The sequence below is a fragment of the Balearica regulorum genome, chromosome 10 (genome assembly GCF_011004875.1).
Source record: "Balearica regulorum gibbericeps isolate bBalReg1 chromosome 10, bBalReg1.pri, whole genome shotgun sequence".
Classification (NCBI taxonomy): domain Eukaryota; kingdom Metazoa; phylum Chordata; class Aves; order Gruiformes; family Gruidae; genus Balearica; species Balearica regulorum.
Window position 1 is genome coordinate 8,814,479 of NC_046193.1, and position 20,277 is coordinate 8,834,755.

At 39.0% G+C, this 20,277-nt stretch overlaps 2 protein-coding genes across 2 annotated transcripts; both read right to left on the reverse strand.

The window, feature by feature from the left end:
• Positions 1 to 2,267: 2,267 nt before the first annotated feature.
• ACTR8 (actin related protein 8) lies at positions 2,268 to 12,129 on the reverse strand. Its single transcript, XM_075761989.1, has 13 exons — positions 11,907 to 12,129; positions 11,562 to 11,732; positions 10,586 to 10,696; positions 10,231 to 10,335; positions 9,407 to 9,580; positions 8,753 to 8,846; positions 6,552 to 6,684; positions 6,073 to 6,226; positions 5,427 to 5,522; positions 4,713 to 4,853; positions 4,047 to 4,308; positions 3,564 to 3,727; positions 2,268 to 2,944 (listed from the first exon to the last, which is right to left on the reverse strand). Exons 1-13 carry the CDS (start codon positions 12,027 to 12,029, stop codon positions 2,801 to 2,803), a joined length of 1,872 nt encoding a protein of 623 aa, XP_075618104.1. The 5' UTR covers positions 12,030 to 12,129; the 3' UTR covers positions 2,268 to 2,800.
• Positions 12,130 to 14,779: 2,650 nt separating this feature from the next.
• Positions 14,780 to 18,500, reverse strand: SELENOK (selenoprotein K). The gene is made up of 5 exons (XM_075761991.1): positions 18,368 to 18,500; positions 17,692 to 17,782; positions 16,852 to 16,932; positions 16,122 to 16,214; positions 14,780 to 15,004 (listed from the first exon to the last, which is right to left on the reverse strand). Exons 1-5 carry the CDS (start codon positions 18,456 to 18,458, stop codon positions 15,001 to 15,003), a joined length of 360 nt encoding a protein of 119 aa, XP_075618106.1. The 5' UTR covers positions 18,459 to 18,500; the 3' UTR covers positions 14,780 to 15,000.
• Positions 18,501 to 20,277: the final 1,777 nt, after the last annotated feature.

A 20,277-nucleotide genomic window follows, 5' to 3' on the forward strand; every position in this document is an offset into this window, starting at 1 on the left:
AGCATACGCTTCCACTGAAGTCAAATCAGCAGCGCTGGCCAGCAAACAGAAAAAAAGAACTGTGGTTGCTTTCAGAAGAGCTCTGCTCCACTGTTATTTTACTTTTGAGATGATATTCTTTATTTTTAAGAATGTTTTTAAACAATATTATTTTATTCAGAAAGAGATTGATTAATCAATGAACATGAAAATCTATATTAATTAGGCTTCACTAATGTGAAATGCACCGTTTGGAATTCCTACTAAGATATTCACCCTATTTTGTTATAGTAGACTAGTAGATTTAAAGATAAATATATGCATGATCTGTAATTCTGATGTTAAGAATATATAATGGTTTTAAAGCCTATTAAATGCAGTTTGAAATGCAATTAAATATTAAATGTGATTTAACTTAGTAATGACTCCTGTTATGATAAATGTCTAACTTTTTTCTCCCTCCCACACTCTTTGGGATTTCATTTCATTATTAGATAACTGAAACTAGAATTTCTGTGAGGATATTAGGGAATGATAACAGCACTGATAATTCTGTAGAGGTAAGTAACATTTTTTATTTATTTTCAGTGAAAAGACTAGTACAGAAGGAAATACATGAAAGTAATTAATCTGTGCAGAAATCCCATGTAACTGCATATTGGAATTACTCTTTTTTTTTTTCTTCCACATAATTCCTTACTTCAGTAAGTGTGAATATGACTGCCCAAGGCTTACAGAAAACCTAATAACCTGCGTGCAGATGAAAGCCAGTGGTTAGCTGAGTATTTATCTTTCTTGAGTCAATATTAAATGTAAGCTAAACAGAAACTGCTCAGTGTTGTTTGTTGCATTATGGATCGTGTATACTCAGCAGATTCCCCCCCCCACCCCATGTTTCCAAAAAATCTGGGAAAATGTATGTTTTGGTATACAGATACTTGACTGTCAAAATCCAGTTAAAAAGCAGGTGACTTTGGTCTTAGCTGACTTTATGCACACCAGCCTTGGCAAATTTTGCCTTTCATCTTCTTAAATGTTGAAGTTTTATCCTTAATACAGTAATGCCACAGTTCCAGAATTAGTTATTTTGTAACTATTGCTCATGGTAAAACTCTAAACAAAAGGGAAGAGAGGAGAACAACTGATGAGATGGCAGGCTGCGGGAGGAGGTATGTTCCAGAAACGTAGGAGGAACATGGAGGGAGCAGATTCAGACTGCTACGTTTTGTTTCTTTCAAAGCAGGGAAGAAAATTCTGTAACTTGGTCAGCAGCTCTGTAGCTCTCACTGTGATTATTAACCATTTTGCATTGCCTTTTAGCACACTTTCTCTTCCATGTACGGACACTAGAAATGCTCCTTTCAATAATTCTTTAACTGAAGACAGCTTTTTCAGCTGTCTTGTTTCAAAGTGATTGTTCTTTTTCTTCCAGAGATCCTCACAACCAATTCAGTGGGAAGATTTGTGTGCATTCTCCTCGGTGCCCTCCTCGTGATAGTATGTATTATAGCTGAGGTAGCTTGCGTCATCACAGACCAAGGTAAAAGTTCTTTTTTTTTTTTTGACCTTTAGTATTTCTGTAATTCCTGTTCCTTTGAGTTTTGCTGCAAGCGTCCTTTTAGATGACATAAGATCATATGAAGGACACTACCTTTTAGGTATCATTGTAATAGAAACTCTCTCAAGTTTGTTTAGGACACTCCAGATATGGCTACATGAATGTTTTAGTCTGAATCAGTATTGTGCTTTTGAAGGGAATTGCCCACTGGCCTCACTATGGGTTGGTTCGTATTGCAGGGTGGAATCTACTTTCAGATAAGGTTACAGCATAATTTGGGTGGAAATATCCTTTCTCTTTAGAACTTTCAATGAAAGCAGATTAAAGGGAAGTCAGTTCTTTCTCATATGCTTTGTACAAACTACAGTCATTGATCTTTGATATTTATTACATTCTTACAAGTGTTTTAATAGTTTTAATATAGATTCTAATTTCAGATATGGATTTGAGGTGTGATCTGAGAGTGGCGGGAGCCTTTATTACAGAAGGAAAAAACCCCAAACAAATACACTTCTGTAACTAAGGATTATTTGTTGGAGAAAAAGCCCACGTCCCTGTACCACAAGATTGAGGTTGGTGCTGGCTATATAAAAATGCAGCTAGTTCTTTTGAGTGTATTATATTGGATTTTTTTAAATAGGGAAAAGAGAGGATAACTACCATGGATAATGAAAAGCTAGCAAAAGCTTTTGATGATGAGAACAGGCAAGAGAAAAACTCCACTTTCAAATTCTTTCCACTGAGTAATATAGTTTATTATATAAGCAAAATACCAACAGCAACTGCAGTTTGGGTTCTCCATTTCACTTTTTCCATGACAATCACTTATATAACAATTTCATCTCCTGATAACATGAGAGTATGAATCAGAACAAGGCATTAAACCCACACCCTGCGTTCCTCAGCTATTGCTTCTGTGTACGTGTATCAGGAGTGAATCTCGGCTTAACATCTGCCACATCAATATTTTATACCTCTAATTCCCACACTGTGCAATTTTAATATATGTAACCTATACAAATGTAGTGATTTTAGCGATGACTCTGATACTCCATACACAGAATTCAGTGCATACCGTTCAAAAGATAAAGTATAGCAATGCTGAAGTCTTTTGCGCCACTTTTGGAAAAATCTCAGTTGAAGTTAGTTTTAATAAAATACAAAAATACCTATCAGCAGAAGATCAATACATCTGCACTGGAAAAAGGGGGCATGTGGGGAAAGGAATCCTCAGTTAATCATGTCCCACTGTAAACACATCCTTTACCATACAAATGCAGCTCGCTCTCGTAACATTCGGACACCAAAACGCTGCCACTCTCGCTGATATATCCATAGCTCCTGAGTTGTATCAAGACAGGCTAAAACTGCACCTCCTTTCCATGCAATTAAGCGGGGATCCATATCCTAAATTCAAAACACAGATTGTACACAATCACTGCTGTAAATTTGCATAGTTCTCAAAACTTGTATCCTAATTTTTCCAGTAGTTTTCACCACTTAGAATCTCGCGGGTGAGGGGAGGAGAAAAGAAGTTTCTCAAAATTATTCAGGAAAAAATAGTGAGATAAATATAGAAAGAATATTTATTGTGTTTAGAGAAGTCACGTTTTTTAAGATGTCTTGTAGACTTGTTTTGATTTTAAAAATTTTACCTAATTAATGCCAAATGAAAATTGCTCTTTTAATGCCATACTTTCTTTTACCTTAATAGTAATAAAAAACTCTTAACACAGTTTTTTGCTGAGCAGACAGGTTACCCTCATGGGCCAGTACTAACTGCTCCTTTAAGAATATGGCCTTTAGTTAATAAACACTTCAGTGATCAATATTAGTAACACTGGTGCCATACCTCTAATTTCCTGCCTATAGCTGGAGAGTGCTGTATTATGAGCTGAAAGCTATCCTAAATCTCCTCACATATGCAATGAATCTGTGGTTTTGAAAGAATAGATTTTTTTTAATCCTTTGAAGATTTCAACCAATCATTGTTCATTAACCATTTAGCTATCGGTTAACAGTATACCTTAGGTCTTGTGATGACTTCAACATTTTCAACGACTCTTCTAAAAGAAGGTGGCATTTTGTTGAGAATTCGGTGTTGAAGAAACTCTTGAGCTTTATGAAACATAAGGCCTCCTCCCACTACTAAGATAGAGCTGTACATCTTCTTTTTTGTATCATCAGATGCTGGAATAGATATATAGAAATATATCTGGGTTTTAAAGTTAATACGGTCTGTATTTGTATTATAAAGAATTTAGTGCAAGTCAAACCAGATAGAAACTGCTAAGTGTTTGCTTTTAAAATTCTTTTTCTATTCCTTGGAGATTCAAAACAGCTAGCTCAAGAAACCTCAACAAAGAATCAAATATAAGGATCAGTGTAGCTGCTCTAGAGATGATGAAAACTTAGGGACATATGTGTTACTTTGGTAAAATAGAGGAGTTAACATTAATCCACACTGACATGCATACCTTATAGAATTGATTACAAATGTAATTCTTACCGCAGCAGTCAATACTATGAAGAATGGCTTTGTCAAGGCCTAAGGCTTTGCCTTCAAACTGAGAAATAGCTGTTTTCCTGGACATGTGTGCAGTTAAAGGTTCCTCTGAATCATTTCCAGATATACAATCACTCTGGGAAGATCCCAGTTCCACTTCTTGTGGGTAAATCCTCTCTGAAATGTCTGAGGCTTGGCCTCTCAACTCTCCTTCAAATGTGCCAGGCTTTGACATAGATTTTCTATCAGCTGTAGCTTTTGCAGACTTAAAAATGAGAAAACAAGTTGAACTATGAAAAATGCAAACAGATCTTCGGCAGGTTACAGAACAATACAAACACTTCACTAAACATCACTGTACTTCTTGTCACCTTTATGCACAGAAAGGTTGAGCATTGTATTTTTTTCATTTTAATCCCCACTTTCAAAGTAAGAGTTTTATTTTGAACTCTATCAGATATATCAATGCGATATTATGAAGCCCTCTTAGACTCTGAAAAGAAACAGTTCTAAGTAAGGACTTGTCTAGACACCCGAAATTCCTTACTCTATTTCTTAATGCTTCTGGCCCAGATAACAAACTTTGGTTTCTGAGATGAGCTAATGAGTCCTGACTTTATTCCCCAATTAAATAATACTTAATGAAAAATAAAATGAGCATTCACACACCTGCTCCTGCTTACTTTGTGTGGCTAGCAGATAATGTTCATCATGAGGATCCTCAGGGTCACCTTGTGACCTGTGTTGCAAAGTTGTCATTTTTTGTCCAATAATTCCAAAAGTTGCTGGATAAAACAGAGCCATTGGAGCCTGAAGGAAGAGAGATTTGACATGGTTTTACTATACAGTTGTGGGTTTTTTGGTATTTACTATAAATAAGCTTGTTCTATTTTTCTCACAACTGAAAATTAAAGACACGTTTTTTTCAAATAGTTTTGTAAAAGGCTAAAGGGTCTTCAGCTTTGTATAATTAAAAAACCCCAAAAGATACAATTGTACATGTATATAGGTTTCTTTACAGATATTGGCATTGTATGACAAATAAGTATTCAAATGCAGTTTGTTAGAAAATTAGAAAAATTCAATGGTGAGGTGAAAAACTTGCAAAATTAGCACTTATTCCTTGCCCTTGAAGGATAAAAATCATCATATTTGGTTGAAGCTACAACCTTTCTGGCCAAAGCTTGTTGTGAAGTCTCGTGCATCCACTAGTGCTGCATTAGGCCCATTCATACATATAGGAATTAATTTTAAAACTATCAACGAGCATGTGTTAAGAACAATCCATAAATCATGTTGGCTTAGCAGCACTGGACCAATACAAAGTTAGGCACTGAGCCTGAATATGCTGAATGTAATTCTTGTAATTAAAAAAAAAATTACCTGTAATTTTTCATCTCCTAATCGGAACTGGTATAACAAAGCTGGAGAATCCGGATGACGAATCTGGAACTCATGGTCTTGCAATCCAGAAATATCCTAAGGTCAAAAACAATGTTAAAAAAAAGTAAAGTATCTTGTATATCTCTCTATCAAGCTGCATAATCTATTTAAACTGTAGGAAACAACAAAAAGTAACAAAACTCTTCAGACTGTGACTTTAATTTACCTATTCTTGAAGTCTTTTTAAAGTCTTTTCCTTGTAGCACAATCTACCGAAACAGCTTTCTACGTGCCTAAGCCCCTAAAATAAGGGTTTGTGCAGAAAGAAGAGACCTGCTGGCAGATCTTACAAAACTTAAGTTGAAAAACAGCAAATATGCAGCTACTATCAGCTTCTTTCAGTACTATGAGCAAAGAAACTACCTTTTTAAGAGTTGGGATTCTTTCAACTAGAAGAAAAATAAAACTAGTTACAAATACTTCAAGTTTAAAGCTTCTCCAGCTTTTTCCAGTATTCTACTAAGTGAAATATTACATTTTATTCCATTTATAAGCAATTGTAGACTTGCAAAAGGGTTGCCCAGAGAAGCAAGCTGTAAAGGAAAAAAAAAAATACTCAGGAGAATATACCATTTTCCCTTCTCACCTGGTCTAGATGACAAAATGTCTCCTTTAAGTGCTGAAGCAGCAAGCAATCCAACTTATTCGTTAACTGACAGTCTCTATATGGGAATCCTGCTCGTTGCATAAGCCAATAAAAACACCTTGACACGTCAGATCCTCCGTATGCAAGGCACAGCCTAAAACACAGAGAAGAAAAAGATTATTTTATTAATTTGCTGAAATACTGACCTTTTACAGTAACATACATAGGAATACAAGCAACATTTTAGACATGCTGTGATCATGATCACGTAGTTCACAGAGCACAGTATAAGTTCTGCCTGTTTTCTTCTTTTAAAGATATCAGAATTCTTTAAGGCTCATACTGTAATGTGATGACCCTGTCATGCAGCTCACAGTAAAAAACCTTGTATTTGTAAAAAAAAAAATTTGTTTTTAAAGTCAAGTCTCTGTTAAGCAACTAAGTACATGCTTATAATAATTCCGCATATTAAAAGATACCTGGTGTTGCGATGGGAAACACCATCTTCTACACAGCAAACGCTTGTCTTCTGATCTCCCACATCTACTATGCACGCACTGCTTAAACCACTTCCAAAAGTAGCACAGACAGACTCCTGATGTACAACAATTCCTAGCAATATGAGAAAAAAAAAAAATATCCAATTTATGCCAAGCTCCAGAGCCATGCTGCTGACATTTAAAGGACATCCTAATGTCTTTTAAAACCTACTAATGGCCTGACTCTGCACTGAAAGTTTGTATATTTAGTGAAGATGGGGTTTGTGTGGGGGGGACGACTTACAGATTTTTTTTTTGTTGAGTAGGCCCTTGAAGTCCTGAGAAAAGCTGAGTGGGGTGGATGCCTATATTCAAAGGTTCTTATTTTTGCAAGTTTAAAGATACTGTCTCCAGACTTGACTTGTTTTTGTAACCAGTATTGCAGGGTCTTGGTTATAAGGTCCACATGAAGCATTTTCCTAATTTTTTCAAGTATCATTACTGTTAGCATTTTAGATAGGTTCTTTAAGTAGTTACAAAACAAACTCTAATTTCACTGTCTGCTTTCCGTTCAATCCACCTTTACTTCTGTAAAAAGAATATGTTTGTATTTCTATCACCACCTCATACTAGAGAAGAACTGGAGGCTTCAGTATATTCTTCTAGCCAACGAAGGAAAAGAATAGCTCAATTCAGCTGTGCTTTGTAGACAAAAACTAAGTAGAATTACTCTTTTAAACAGGAGGTTGGAACTAGATGATCTTTAAGGTCCCTTCCAACCCAAACCATTCTATGATTCTATGAAATACTTTTGAATAGATTAAGATAATTTAGTTATGCTGCATAATTAGTTCAGCTCTTCACCAAATTATTATTTAGGAAATGACACTCTGATTAATGATACTGTTTAATTTTCACTTTCAAGTATCAGAGGAATATGAAGCTTTGCATTATTTTTTTAGTATTCTTCCTGTTCCTCTGAAGCTAACGCATTTCAATTACAAATTCTTCTGTCCTAGTACTGGTACATTTTTACATAGTAGTATTATTAGGTACTGTTCACATTACTTCTATGTAAAAACTGAGGAGGAATCAAACAAAGTAAGATTTAGAACCATTCTGATCAAAATCTAAAACTAACAGCAAATCTGGCTTGTTCATTTTAACACAATGAAACAAATCAAATATATATATATGCATGTCAACAAAATTTAGATCTCATGAGATCAGTCTCTCTTTTTGCAGTGTTTATTTACCACCTATTTAATTCTTTCAGATGGGAAGCAATAATATCTAAGCACACATTCTGCTAAGAGTAATACTTGGGAACCGCTTGCACTTATTTTGTACCGATTAATTATTAAACAAGAGCACTATTAATCTCCAACATCTTACAATTAACTTACTGTTTGACTAGTCTCTATCATTTAACTTACTATTCTTGTCCACTTTTTAAGCCTCTTTCCTTGCATACCTAATACAAAAAAGGACTTTGCAGCACCAAAGGTACTACTAGTATGATTATTTCAAATTAAATATGGTCCATATGGTTGAGTTACTGTGCCTTCCATAATGACTTGCTGTCTTTTCTCTAAATGTGAAATCAGAGAAAATTGGCTAAGGCTACAGCAGTTCTTTCCAGAAGACTAGCCAGAGACTTCCAGCAGTTTAACTGAAAGGAAATGCATTACTCTTTCCTCACATCAGAGGGCTTTCCAAAAATAAATATGCAGAAGCAGCTAACAACTACTTGGTTATTTTTTTAAAATTGTATTGCCTTCTATATTTAGTGTATGCACTTATGCAACTCTGAAACCTCCTATTATGTCATCCTGTAGAGAGGGCAGTAGCAGTGTCTTACATCACATACTTTTGTTTTGAAGTCTAAGAATCTTAATATTCTGTGGAGTTAACATCATGCATTTTAGAAATACTTGAGAAACCAGACTGTTGCTACTTTTATCTCAGCTGAAGTGAGAAGCCCACAGTTGGAATACCTAAAAGCAAACCAAGAACCTTGTTTCAGTGCTAGCCAACCATTTTGCCCCATTAAAGGAGATGACAGTTATGGGAATAGCAAAAAATGAAAGGTGCTAGTCCCAGCCAAACTGGGATTGATGTACAAAAATGTGCCTTAAAGGTAAAAAAAATTAAATCTTTACACTATTAATCATTAAGTGCTTGCTTATGTACAGTTTTACCTGAGAAGCCCATCTTCATTAGGATCATATTCACCAGTTCTTTCACATGTTGTTTATTGTAGATGTCTGGAATTAGTAAAATGCATCTGTAGTACTGAAGATAAGAACAGTAAATTAAAGCAAGCTTTCAAATTGAGTTTCTCTTTGCATTCTTGAATACCTGATGCTAAGGAAGAAAGCAGGATATATATATAAGTTATTAAAAGAAGCAAAATTATGGACGGAGGAAGGGTTTTAATAATTCAAAAAAAATTAGTTCAGAGTAAGTACCAAGTTAAGAGTTTATAGGTCACTGAAATGTTTAAAAAATACATCATCTACAAGAAAAACACCTACTCGGCAAGGAGAAGAAATTATGCAAGTATTAGGCACCCGTTCCTCAATGGCTTCCTGTTTAATCAACAAAATAAATCCCAAACAGACTATACTTCTATACTTCTATAATGGGATTTCCAAACCTCCTTGGTAGAAGTTCTATGAACAATTTTTGTCTTAAAGACACGCACAAAAGTCTTAGGAACCATATTCACCAGGAGAAAGCCTCTTACTGGTGGCTTTCTTAAAGAATAAATTCTAACAATAACAGCATGTTGCTTTTGTACAGTAAGGTTTACAGAAGTGGGTACAGCCCACAGTAATGTGTTTCCAGCTCACCTTTAGGTCTTTCAATGGTATTTCCAGATATTTTTGTATTGCATGTGACCATATAACTTCAAGGTCTGCTAATACTGCAGTGAGGGAGCCACCAGGTCCTGGGTGGAGATTCAGCTGCCCTCTTCTAATGGGCCAATGTATGTTATAAGAATCTAGTGGATTAACATACAGTGCCTGGAAATAAGAGACAATGTTCTATGCATTGTTTTTGCCAAAAAATTAGTAACAAATACTAGAAAAATATTTCAGAAGCAGATACAAGACATAGAGCAGCACTCAGACTGATGTGACAGCAATACACCAGATTTCTTTTCAACAGGGCTTGGTTAAAAAGCATTAAAATAAAAAAGGCATTAAATACATAGTTTAATTTATTTGAATATTCATATCCATGGCCATCTACTATGAACATAACAGTATATTTTCGCATTATCTCAAATTCATAACTAAAATAATTTAAAGACTCTTTGAAGCTCATGAATACCTAATTACTCAGCAGCGATTCCATGTAGCGATCCCTTTGTCAGTTTCTTGCCTTTTTCCAAATTATACCACGTGGACAAAGTTTTCACCTAGTCCCTGCAGAAACACTGATTTATAGCAGCAAAGGATCAAGGTTACTTCCTAGACAAATGAGAGAAACTGTCTGGTCTTGCTGAATGACAATAAACATTCAGTTAGTCCATAGTAAAGCATCTCATGTATCTCTTGACTAAATTTATATGCCTTTCAATACATACTAACATATAGCAAACTGCTACTGATTACACAGCTGCATTAAAATGTAATAGTAAGCCTCATTTCAGTGGGAAAATGAATCTTACCTCTTCTCCTACCAAAAATTCGGGATGATTTGATGTGTTTGTCCACTTGGCCCCAGAGCTGTGATCTAAAATAGCTGGCCGCATCTGTCTGTTGTATGACCTGGCCTGAAATGTAATCAAAACAAATGCTGTTGATAAATATTTTACCAGTAACTTGTTATACATGAAAGAAAAAATAATCCCCCACCCCTCGAAGAACCATTTTAAATCTTCATTTTCTCAGCAGAATTAGGCCACGCAACAGCACTATTCATATTTGCTATATAAAGGATATCTATTCTTCTCCACTAAAATAGAGCATGAACCAAATGACTATATGAACAAACAATTTAATAAAATCTTAAGAATGAGTTACCTGATCAGGTGACACTGGTATGCGCCTGGCGCCATTTGACATCTTTTTGGACCATATCGCTTGGTCCACCATTTTAAGGCCATTTTGTCTCTGCTCAGTACTTTCAGGTTTCTAAATAAAACCCAAAAATATGCAATGTAAATACTTTCTAACTATGTGTCTGTATGCTGGTAATACGGTAGCTATTATTAAACAATGAAATCATTACTGTAGTGATAGACTGTAGAAAGGACAGAAGGTTTGCCCATAGTACTATGAACATAGGCTTAGTTTCAAAGAAACTCTTTTTTATATTAGACACCTATTTGTCTAAGTTAACTTGAATCTTTTAACTGATTGTAATGGGTGCTGGATTTAATCTCCAAAGTGATGAGCTCAGGACATTATCTATTTAACTACAAAAATACTAAGTATGAGCAAAAAATGTTTCAATAGCTCTCAATTATTTAAAGGTGAGGTTTAATATTAGAGACATTAATTGGATTAACAATTTTTTGTACTGATTCGAAGTATGAATGCATTTTTTGAGCAGGTTAGACTAAAATTACTGGCTATGCTATCCAGGTTACAACCCAACTTATAACCAACGCATTCACAGAGCAGTCCAATTCTAGTTCTACAGCTGTGATTCCATGATCAGAAATACTGTGTGTGATATCAGACCCACAGAGCAGAGAAATCAATGTGTACAAACCCTCAACCTATCAATTTATTAATTTAGTTCATTGCAGCCAAATCAAATAAAGCCCTACACAGACTGGAGCAAATCTACTGACTTCAGTAAGGTGGCATCTACAGAACATAAAAAGGGAAAAAAATGTTTGTCTTGAGACATATTGCTCTCCGGAAAAGCGTGATGCACGAGGGGAAGATATGCATTACACAACTAAAAAATGCAACAGAAATAAGTAGCGAAAACACCCATTTTAGCCAGTTTGGAAGACGCGCCCCTCGGTCGGTGCCTGCCCCGGCTTACGTTGAGCCCGTCCCTGAGCAGCCAGCTGTCTCTGTAGGCCGCCTGCCCCTGCTGCTTGTGCCGCCGCGCGATGACGTGGGGAATGCCCACGGGCAGCGTGTCCGTGGCCCTCCCGAGCCGCAGAGTGGTCGAGCCGGGGTGTATCACCACGATGAAGTTGCTCTGTATTTGCTGAAAGCACACAAGGCGCACGGGAGTCAGCAGGTGTCCCCACACCCACCTGGAGCCGCCCCGCCGTCTCCCCGCGCCCAGGCCTTTAAAAGGCCGAGCCCGCCCCCAGCGCAGCCGCTCTACCAGCGGGAAGGGAGTGCCGTCCCGAGAAGCTGCCGCTCGCCCGGGCCTCACCTCCTGCAGGGACTCGGGCACGGCGGCGGGGACGATGGGCCGCTTGACGCCGCGCTGCTCGCGTTCCCGGTCGCGCTCCTTATCCTTCCCGTTCTCCGCCTCGCCCTTCTCCGCCTGGGTCATGCTCCCCGCCGGGCGAGCGGCGCCGAGCGGAAGCCGCTCCTGCGAGGGCCCGAGCGGCGCCGAGGCTGGCGTTCGCGCGGGGCGGAAGCGGGCGGACCCGTGCCTGGCGCCGCCCCCCCCCCCCCCCGGCAGGTACAGCGTTGGCAAGAGGCGGGAGGGGGCTCGCCAGCCCGGCCGTCCCCTCAGCGGCGCCGGGAGATTAACCCAGGGGGGACTGCTTTGGGCCGCTTCGGCTCGGTTCAGGGACGCAGCGGCTGCGCCGGGGGACTACCCCGGCCTCTGCGCTGAGGGGACGAGCAGAGAGCCTGGGGAGCGCCGCCGCTGCGGGAGGTCTCGCCTAGCAGTAGCAAACCCTGTCAGCTGCGCTGTTAACTGCTGGTGGGGCTGGAGGAAGGGTAATACAGTCATCCGAACAACTTAAAAAATACTGCTTGTGAAAGTACCCCAGTACAGCTGATAGATGTGTGAGACACCCGTGAAGAACTAACGGTGACCTACCTACTAGCTGTGCACACCTGATCTGCGGGTCGGAAGCTCTGTTCTGAAGACGTGCCGTGAGTGGAGCGGAGGAAGCTGCGCTCGTTAGACCGCAGGCCCACAGCAAGGCTGGGAGGTGTAACCGTGTTGGGTATGTGCCGCAGGAGTGGGAACTGCCAGGTGGGGTGATTTGGCCATGACTAGCTGGCAAAAGCCAGCCAATTAGTAGATGCTTATGTTAACTAAGGGGTGTTGTTTAATGTTATAATTTCCTACAAGAAACTATTTCCTAAGGAGACTGAGAGGTTTAAGTAAAAAATTTGCAGTGGCACCTTGTAAAAGATAATTCAGTCTGGATTTTTTTGTGTCACATAGACACAGCTCTCTCCAGTTGAACGAAAACACCCAAACAAAACCCAAGAAGAATGGGCTTTATGGGCTCATGAAAGGCAGGTCCTGCTTGACCAACCTGATCTCCTTCTGTGACCAGGTGACCCACATAGTGGATGAGGGAAAGGCTGTGGATGGACTTCAGTAAAGCCTTTTGACACTGTCTTCCACAGCATTCTCCTAGAGAAACTGGCGGCTTATGGCTTAGGTGCACTCTTTGCTGACTAAAAAAACTGGCTGGATGGCCGAGCCAGTTGTGGTGAATGGAGTTAAATCCAGTTGGCAGCTGGTCACAAGCGGTGTTCCCCAGGGCTCAGTTTTGGGGCCAGTCTTGTTTAATATCTTTATCAATGATCTGGATGAGGGGATTGAGTGCACCCTCAGTAGGTTTGCAGATGACACCAAATTCGGTGGGAGTGTTGATCTGCTTGAGGGTAGGAAGGCTCTGCAGAGGGATCTGGACAGGCTGGATCGATGGCTGAGGCCAACTGTATGAAGTTTAACGAGGCCAAGTGCTGGGTCCTGCACTTTGGTCACAACAACCCCAAGCAATGCTACAGGCTTGGGGCAGAGTGGCTGGAAAGCTGCCTGGAGGAAAAGGACCTGGGGGTGCTGGTTGACAGCTGGCTGAACATGAGTCAGCAGTGTGCCCAGGTGGCCAAGGAGGCCAATAACATCCTGGTTTCTATCAGGAGTAGTGTGGCCAGCAGGCCTAGGGAAGTAATTGTGCCCCTTTTTACTTGGCTCTGGTGAGGCTGCACCTCGAGTACTGTGTTTGGTTTTGGGCCCCTCGCTACAAAAAGGATGTTGAGGTGCTGGAGTGTGTCCAGAGAACAGCAGCAAAGCTGGTAAAGGGTCTGGAAAATAAGTCTTAGGAGGAGTGGCTGAGGGAACTGGGATTGTTTAGCCTAGAGAAGAGGGGGCTGAGGGGAGATCTTACTGCTCTCTACAACTACCTGAAAGGAGGTTGTAGCCAGGTGGGTGTTGGTCTCTTCTCCCAAGTAACAAGCAATAGGACAAGAGGCCTCAAGTTGTGCCAGGGGAGGTTGAGATTGGATGTTAGGAAAAATTTCTTCACCGAAAGAGTGGTCAGGCATTGGAACAGGCTGTCCAGAGAGGTGGTGGAGTCACCATCTCTGGAAGTGTTCAAAAAATGTGTAGATGTGGCACTTTGGGACATGGTTTAGTAAGCATGGTGGTATTGGGTTGACAGTTGGACTTGATGATCTTAGAGGTATTTTCCAACCTTAATGATTCTATGAAATTCTAAGAACAGTAGGAAACCTGCCTCCTAAAATGGGGTAAATTAGTTAAAAGGTAGTTTGAAAGAAAGAACTCTTCTGTGATAGCACTTTGTATTTGAGTTCACTACCTTTTCTACCTGTAATAAAAAGACTAATTTTATTGGAAGAAAAGTGATTTGTACAGCAAATAGGCTATACATTTGAGTAAGTTTATAATGGAGAAAGAACTTGTTTCAAGAGTTGCTTATAAAAGACATGTTCTAAACCCCATTATGGACCTTAAGGAATTGACTTTATAAAAGGCAAGAACTGTAAGACATGGTAATTTGGAAGCTGCATTTAAAAAGTACTTTTAGAGTATCATTATCATCATAAAAATACAGCAAGGTACAGATTGTTAGTACTGACAAAAATAAATACAAAACCTATTAGGAAGCACTGCTTTAAGTCTGACTCTTGAGGGATCTTCTGTATCAAATATAAATGTGTTCTTCCTCACCAGAACAGAAAAGGGTTTACTGTACTTGAAACATAATTTTTTTTTCTAAAATTGATGGAAAAGTAGCCTTGTGACAAGCCAAATATAATTTACTTATTACTTTGCAACTACAGTAAAATGTTCAGAAACTATACAAAGACTTAAGACAGTAAACATATATTTAATAAAACTGTGGTTCAGTTACACTGGATCCTTGAAGGAGTTCCCAGTACAACTTCATTAATCGGCTTATATCGCAGAACAGTTTCCAGTTAGCCATGCACATTCACAGCATTCAAACTCATTTGGTCCACCATTGAACTCTTCTTTCCTTTCATCTTGCAAATGTGTATGGTCTTTTGCCTGCCTCTTCAGCAGGTGTTTACCTAAAAGATAAAGTAATCACAGCACACTTAAAGACAACAAGGCCTTTTTTTTTTTTGCAAGACAAAATTTTGTAAGTAACAATTTAAATTTTGTTTTTAATTTAGCTAAATGACATATGCTTGCAAACTTATGTTGGTGAGCAGATTACACATTGCTATTATTACCCAAAAGCCCTCCCTGCAGCTTTTGTGGCCTCATGGCTGGTCAAAAAGAAAAAAAAAATCCCAGTGAAAAAAATCATGGGAAGAAGCTTATCCTTTTTCTAGGGAACTGAAATACTGGTGTGTATGTGCTTTTTGTAATATGAACTTGTAGGAAAAAGTTGTACAGGTATTAACCACCTGCATGTGTGGGTTTTTCCTTGTAACTTTTGTTATGCTAACAATGGGGAGTTGATGAAATGAAATAGACTTAAGTAAACAATCCTTTTTGTTAGAGTAAATTAAACCATACTATATATACATTCAGTGTTAGAAGAAACTCCCACCAGCCAAACTAATTCTGTTTCATTCATTAAAGATGAGGCAGCTGTAAGAAACTTAAAGACCAAGGCTTTTTAAATAACTTTTGCCCCCCTTTTTAAGCAATTCTGATTTTTTTTATGCTGTACTAGAATTCAAGATTTGCATAGCTATATCACTGTAACAGGAAAAAGATTTTTACTTATAGTCTTTTAACAACTTTATTAATTTTCCTTTCTATTAACAAGTATGTACTTCAAACAAAAACTCATGTCACATGATAAATATTAGAAATGCAAACAAAGTTTCAGTCACTACTTATCTGGACTTCAAATTAGCAGCCAAAAATGATGAAGAGTTCTAAATAGCTTTTTATCACTCTAAATAGTTTATCAGCTGTGTTCAAAAATCTTTGCTATGCTTTGTATATCCACTTCTATGTGAACTCACCACTTCTGAGCCAAAACTTTAACACCCACCCCCCACCCCCTCACACTTTATTGAAAGTATCTAACCACTTTGATTCTCTTCCTGTTTTGGTAACTTTTGCAAAAGGAGGACAAAACACTCCATTCTACCTTAACCTTCAATGATCTTGTTTTGTTTTGTTTTTTTTTCTAAAGTTCAAAGCAGGATACAGCAGATTTGGAATTACCTTCCTCATCCACCTCCAGCCATTGGTGGTGGACTGGGGCCTCCACCCCAGTGATTTATTCGACCCATTCTACGGCGAGGAAGTGCCGGAGGCCTGACAAAGCAAGAAAAACATCTATTCAATCGGTATTGAGTTGCTAAACTAGAAATATAACAACACTGTCTCTAAATGATAGTAAGGAGGAAGTTAGAACCCCTGGAAAAGTTGCTTTTCACATGAAATTAAAAAAAATTAACAAACAACCCTGACCCCACTTTCACAAATTCTCTTACGCAAACTGTTCTAACTACTCCTGTCTCACAAGAAGCTACAGCTACCAGGCTTTTACACAGTCCTACAAAAGAGTTAGGCAAACCATTAAGAACAAAGAAACACAGTAACAAAGTCTTTTGCTTTATCTGTAGATAATCTAATACATCAAATGGCTGTTTTACTGTAAATCAAATACTCAGTATAAGCAAGTCTAATGAAGAATTTTAACAAAGATCCACATTGTCTATTAGGCAGGCTTGAAAAATTGTTTCAGTGAGCCTTAGACTATACTGTTAATACAGCTATCAAAAGCTATGTATTGTTATTGATGAGTTTCAGACAAAATACCACAGATAAACAACACTTTAGTCATCTTACATGACCTGATTCAATGGAAATCACAACTGTAATCTGAATATGTTGTCATTTTGCTAAGATAGGAAAAAAATTCAGAACTAGTATGAATATGAAAAAATACCCTCTTCCGTCATTGTATCCTGAATAGGAGGAAGATGTGTAACCTCTTCTTCTCAAATCTGGTTGAATAATGCTCTGGAAACTGAAAAATAAACCAGGAGTTGGGTGAATTGATTGCTAGATATAGTTTCTGAACTTTTGGATTGCAAGATAGGAAATGGGCTGAAAAACAGTAAGTAGTGTTCAGGAATGAACAGTTTATCTTCTCAAGGTTACTCTTGTGTAATAAATCTTTGCAATACTTCTTCAACATATGAATTAAAAATATCAAGTAATTCCAAATTACAATAAGGCTCAAACCATAAAATATAATTTTTTTCTGGTAAATAAAGTGCAAGAAATGCATAAAGTAAACCTGTAACTGAAATAATGAAAGACTGTTAAGTACATCAAAAGAAATTTTTGTTTGTTAACTGGCTTCAACCTGAGGCCATAAATTTGTGATTACTGCTGTGTGATTATTTTTACATAGTCAGAATCTATTGTCACCAGTAGAAATTTTCCAAATAATATCTTAATTATTTGATCAGCTATTAGAAGCTAGCTGTTTAGCAAAAGTGAATGCTTTTTCTTTTTGCGGTCCTAAAATGGAAGAAATGTAAGAAAACTCATTTGAACTGCCAGTAAGTTAGGATCACTTTTCATTAAATGTACTATAGTGCTTAATAACCAAAGCCACACAGTCATAGTAAAGCATTCATAGATGTGTTGGGAACAGTAGATACGGAGTGGTAAAGAGTAAATCTAACATTTTTACTGTTGTGTTATTGACAGCACTGAGCAGCTTCTACCTATGACAAATCTAAAATAAAGCTCATCAAAAGAATTAATTTCTACTTACAACAGAACCACAAAATCTGCTATCGACCAGAAGAAATCTGTTATAGCTGACAAACGCCAAGGAGCCCGACTCTGGTTCTCCAGCACTTGTCCTGTAACATACAAGATATGAAACATCCAGCGATGTTTAGTGTGCGACGCTGCACAGTGTATTACGTAAAAACACACCTGACAGCCTAGCACTGGCAAACAGGATGGAGAAACTACACTTCACGGGCAGCGGTAGCAAGTTTCATTCCCTACAGGGTATCGTCCAGGTACTTGAAATAATCGGACGGCCACCACGAGCAGACACCGTGTCCGGTAAACCTACAAAAAATACCAGTGCACTCCCCCTTCCCTGAACGTTGTTAAGCTGCGGATCTGTTGCGCTCCCGGTGTCTGTGGAACACACCTGGACTTTTCAAAGTCCTTAAAAACTGTTTAGAAGCACGTAAGGCTCGGATTCGGGCCGCACAGACGCGCATGGATGTGGGGAAGATTTGTCAGCGGCCGAGAGGCGCCGCTCGCTCGGGGCGCCGTGCTGGGCTCCCCCGGGCAGCGGAGGCAGCGCTCTGCCCAGCGCAGGCCCGATGCCCCCCCCAGCAGCCACCCGCTCGCTACCCGCACTCCGGCCTGTTCCCCGCCGCCCTGCTGAGGGGAACAGGCGCGGCCCCCTCCCACCAGCCGCCCCTCACCGTTGGAGATGTACACCATGGCGGACGGCCGCGGCCGCTGCCCCGTCACCCGCCGTCGGCCCCACTGCGCGAGCGCGGGCGGGAGGCGCATGCCCAGAACCTGCCATGCTGCCGGCTCCTCGCTTCCGGCTGACGGGGCTGAGGGGAAAGGGGTGATGGTGGGGCCGTGCCGGCATGGTGGGGGCCGTGCTGGTTGGCCCTTGCTTTCTTGGTTCCCTTGCTACCGTAATGGAGAGGCGTGTAGCCCCCTTTTAACGAGGGAGCCCTCTCAGCAGCCTGGCTGCGGGGCCGGCCGGTCTGGGGCGGGAGGTGTTCAGGTGGGGCGTCTCCTCCCTCAGAGCGGGCGGTTCTGCTTCACCCCTAAAATGTATTTATTTTAGTAGTTACACCGCTGAATAATGCTGTGTCGGAACTTACGTGCTGTGCCCGGCAAACGTGTGATTTTACCAACAGCAGCAGGAAACAATAACCCTAGTTAGTAGTATGCCAGGATAGCTTTCATAAAAATCAAAGGACTTCGTAGTCTTCCATCGGTAACTTCTGCTGGATCTTACATAAAATCTGGTGCTTTTGTCTTTTATCACCACCTCAATTTTCTCTAGTTGTTGAAAAGAGCCTCATCTGTAATGGTAAAAGTGATAACTCGCTGTAGTGATCTTAGAAATACGACCAAATGCAGATTATTCATGTAAAACTTCTCTCCAAAGGGAACATTTGTTCTTTTTACATAATGACTGGTATGTGGCTGTGTATCTTCCCGTTTTATGTTGGTGGGAATCCTCAGCCCAAAGCTGAGCATTTGTTTTAACTTACTTTATTTTAACAAAAACTTTGCCCTGCAAATAGTGCCTAGCATTTCTTCTCATGGAGAGTCCATGTGTGCAGAATTGGAGGCAACTATGTAGCTATATAGACAAATTTAATATAACACCCCTCTTTTTTTAAACTCAACTAGTAGAGAAGGGATGTATAATTCTGCTGGGAAACAGCAGTAGGAAAAATTGTTGTCCTCTAGTAAAGAAATTGTTTGCAACTGACGGGTCTTTTTAAATGTTCGGTGTTCCAGAGATAAACTTTTGTAAACAACTGAAAGCAATTGTAAAAGAAATGTATCTATCACCAGGTATATAGAATAAATATTTATAATTACTGTAATAGCTAGGTAATCTACCACTCAATAAATGGGGAAATACAAAAATGTTTAGAAACTAGTGGGTGCTACACAGTGCATAATGGGCATAAATGCAGGCAGTATGTTAAAACTTTCAGGGACAGCACCTATACTTTTTCTTAATGAGCTACATTTATGATTATTTTTTCAAATAATAGTCAAGTGTAGTCCGATCAGTTTCAGTTTATATATTGCAAAACAGCTACGTAGGTATAGAAGAAAAACAGAGATTCAGTCAGTAAGGCATTTGGACACTGTTTCTACATTCTCAGTGAAACCAGATAAATGGAACAATAAACTGGAAGACAGATGTATTGATGTACTTTTAATTTATGGAATGCATCATAGGTCTGATATCATGCGTTAGGTGATACTGTTATATAAATACTAAGTTTATATGGAAAGTGAAAATACTACTTTAAAAAGGTATTGTCAAATAATAGGAAAACAACAGTACTCAAGGAAAGTATATGACGAATGCATACCTTTGTATTAGTATGCTAACGTGAAAATGATACAGTCTTGTTTTTAAATGATTTTAATAAATCTACTTTGTTTTCTTTTCACTAGACTTTGAGGCAAAACAGCAAATTAGCTTATGTTTAAAGAACTGTTACACAAGTTGTAGTTAGAACATTTACCAAGAAGAAAACAAAAAGAGAGAGGATGACAATGGGAAGATAATGGCAGTAAGTAGAGATAAAGGACATATAGTAAATTTTGTGATGTATTGAAAACA

Bases quoted from the DNA above. Each gene is read 5' to 3' on its own strand.
- ACTR8 (XM_075761989.1), bottom strand. From the start codon at position 12,029: ATGACCCAGGCGGAGAAGGGCGAGGCGGAGAACGGGAAGGATAAGGAG. The intron at 9,581-10,230 runs GTAAGATTCATT...TCTTATTTCCAG, and splicing joins AATTTTTGGTAGGAGAAGAG to GCACTGTATGTTAATCCACT. The intron at 6,685-8,752 runs GTAAAACTGTAC...TCATATTGCTAG, and splicing joins AATGAAGATGGGCTTCTCAG to GAATTGTTGTACATCAGGAG.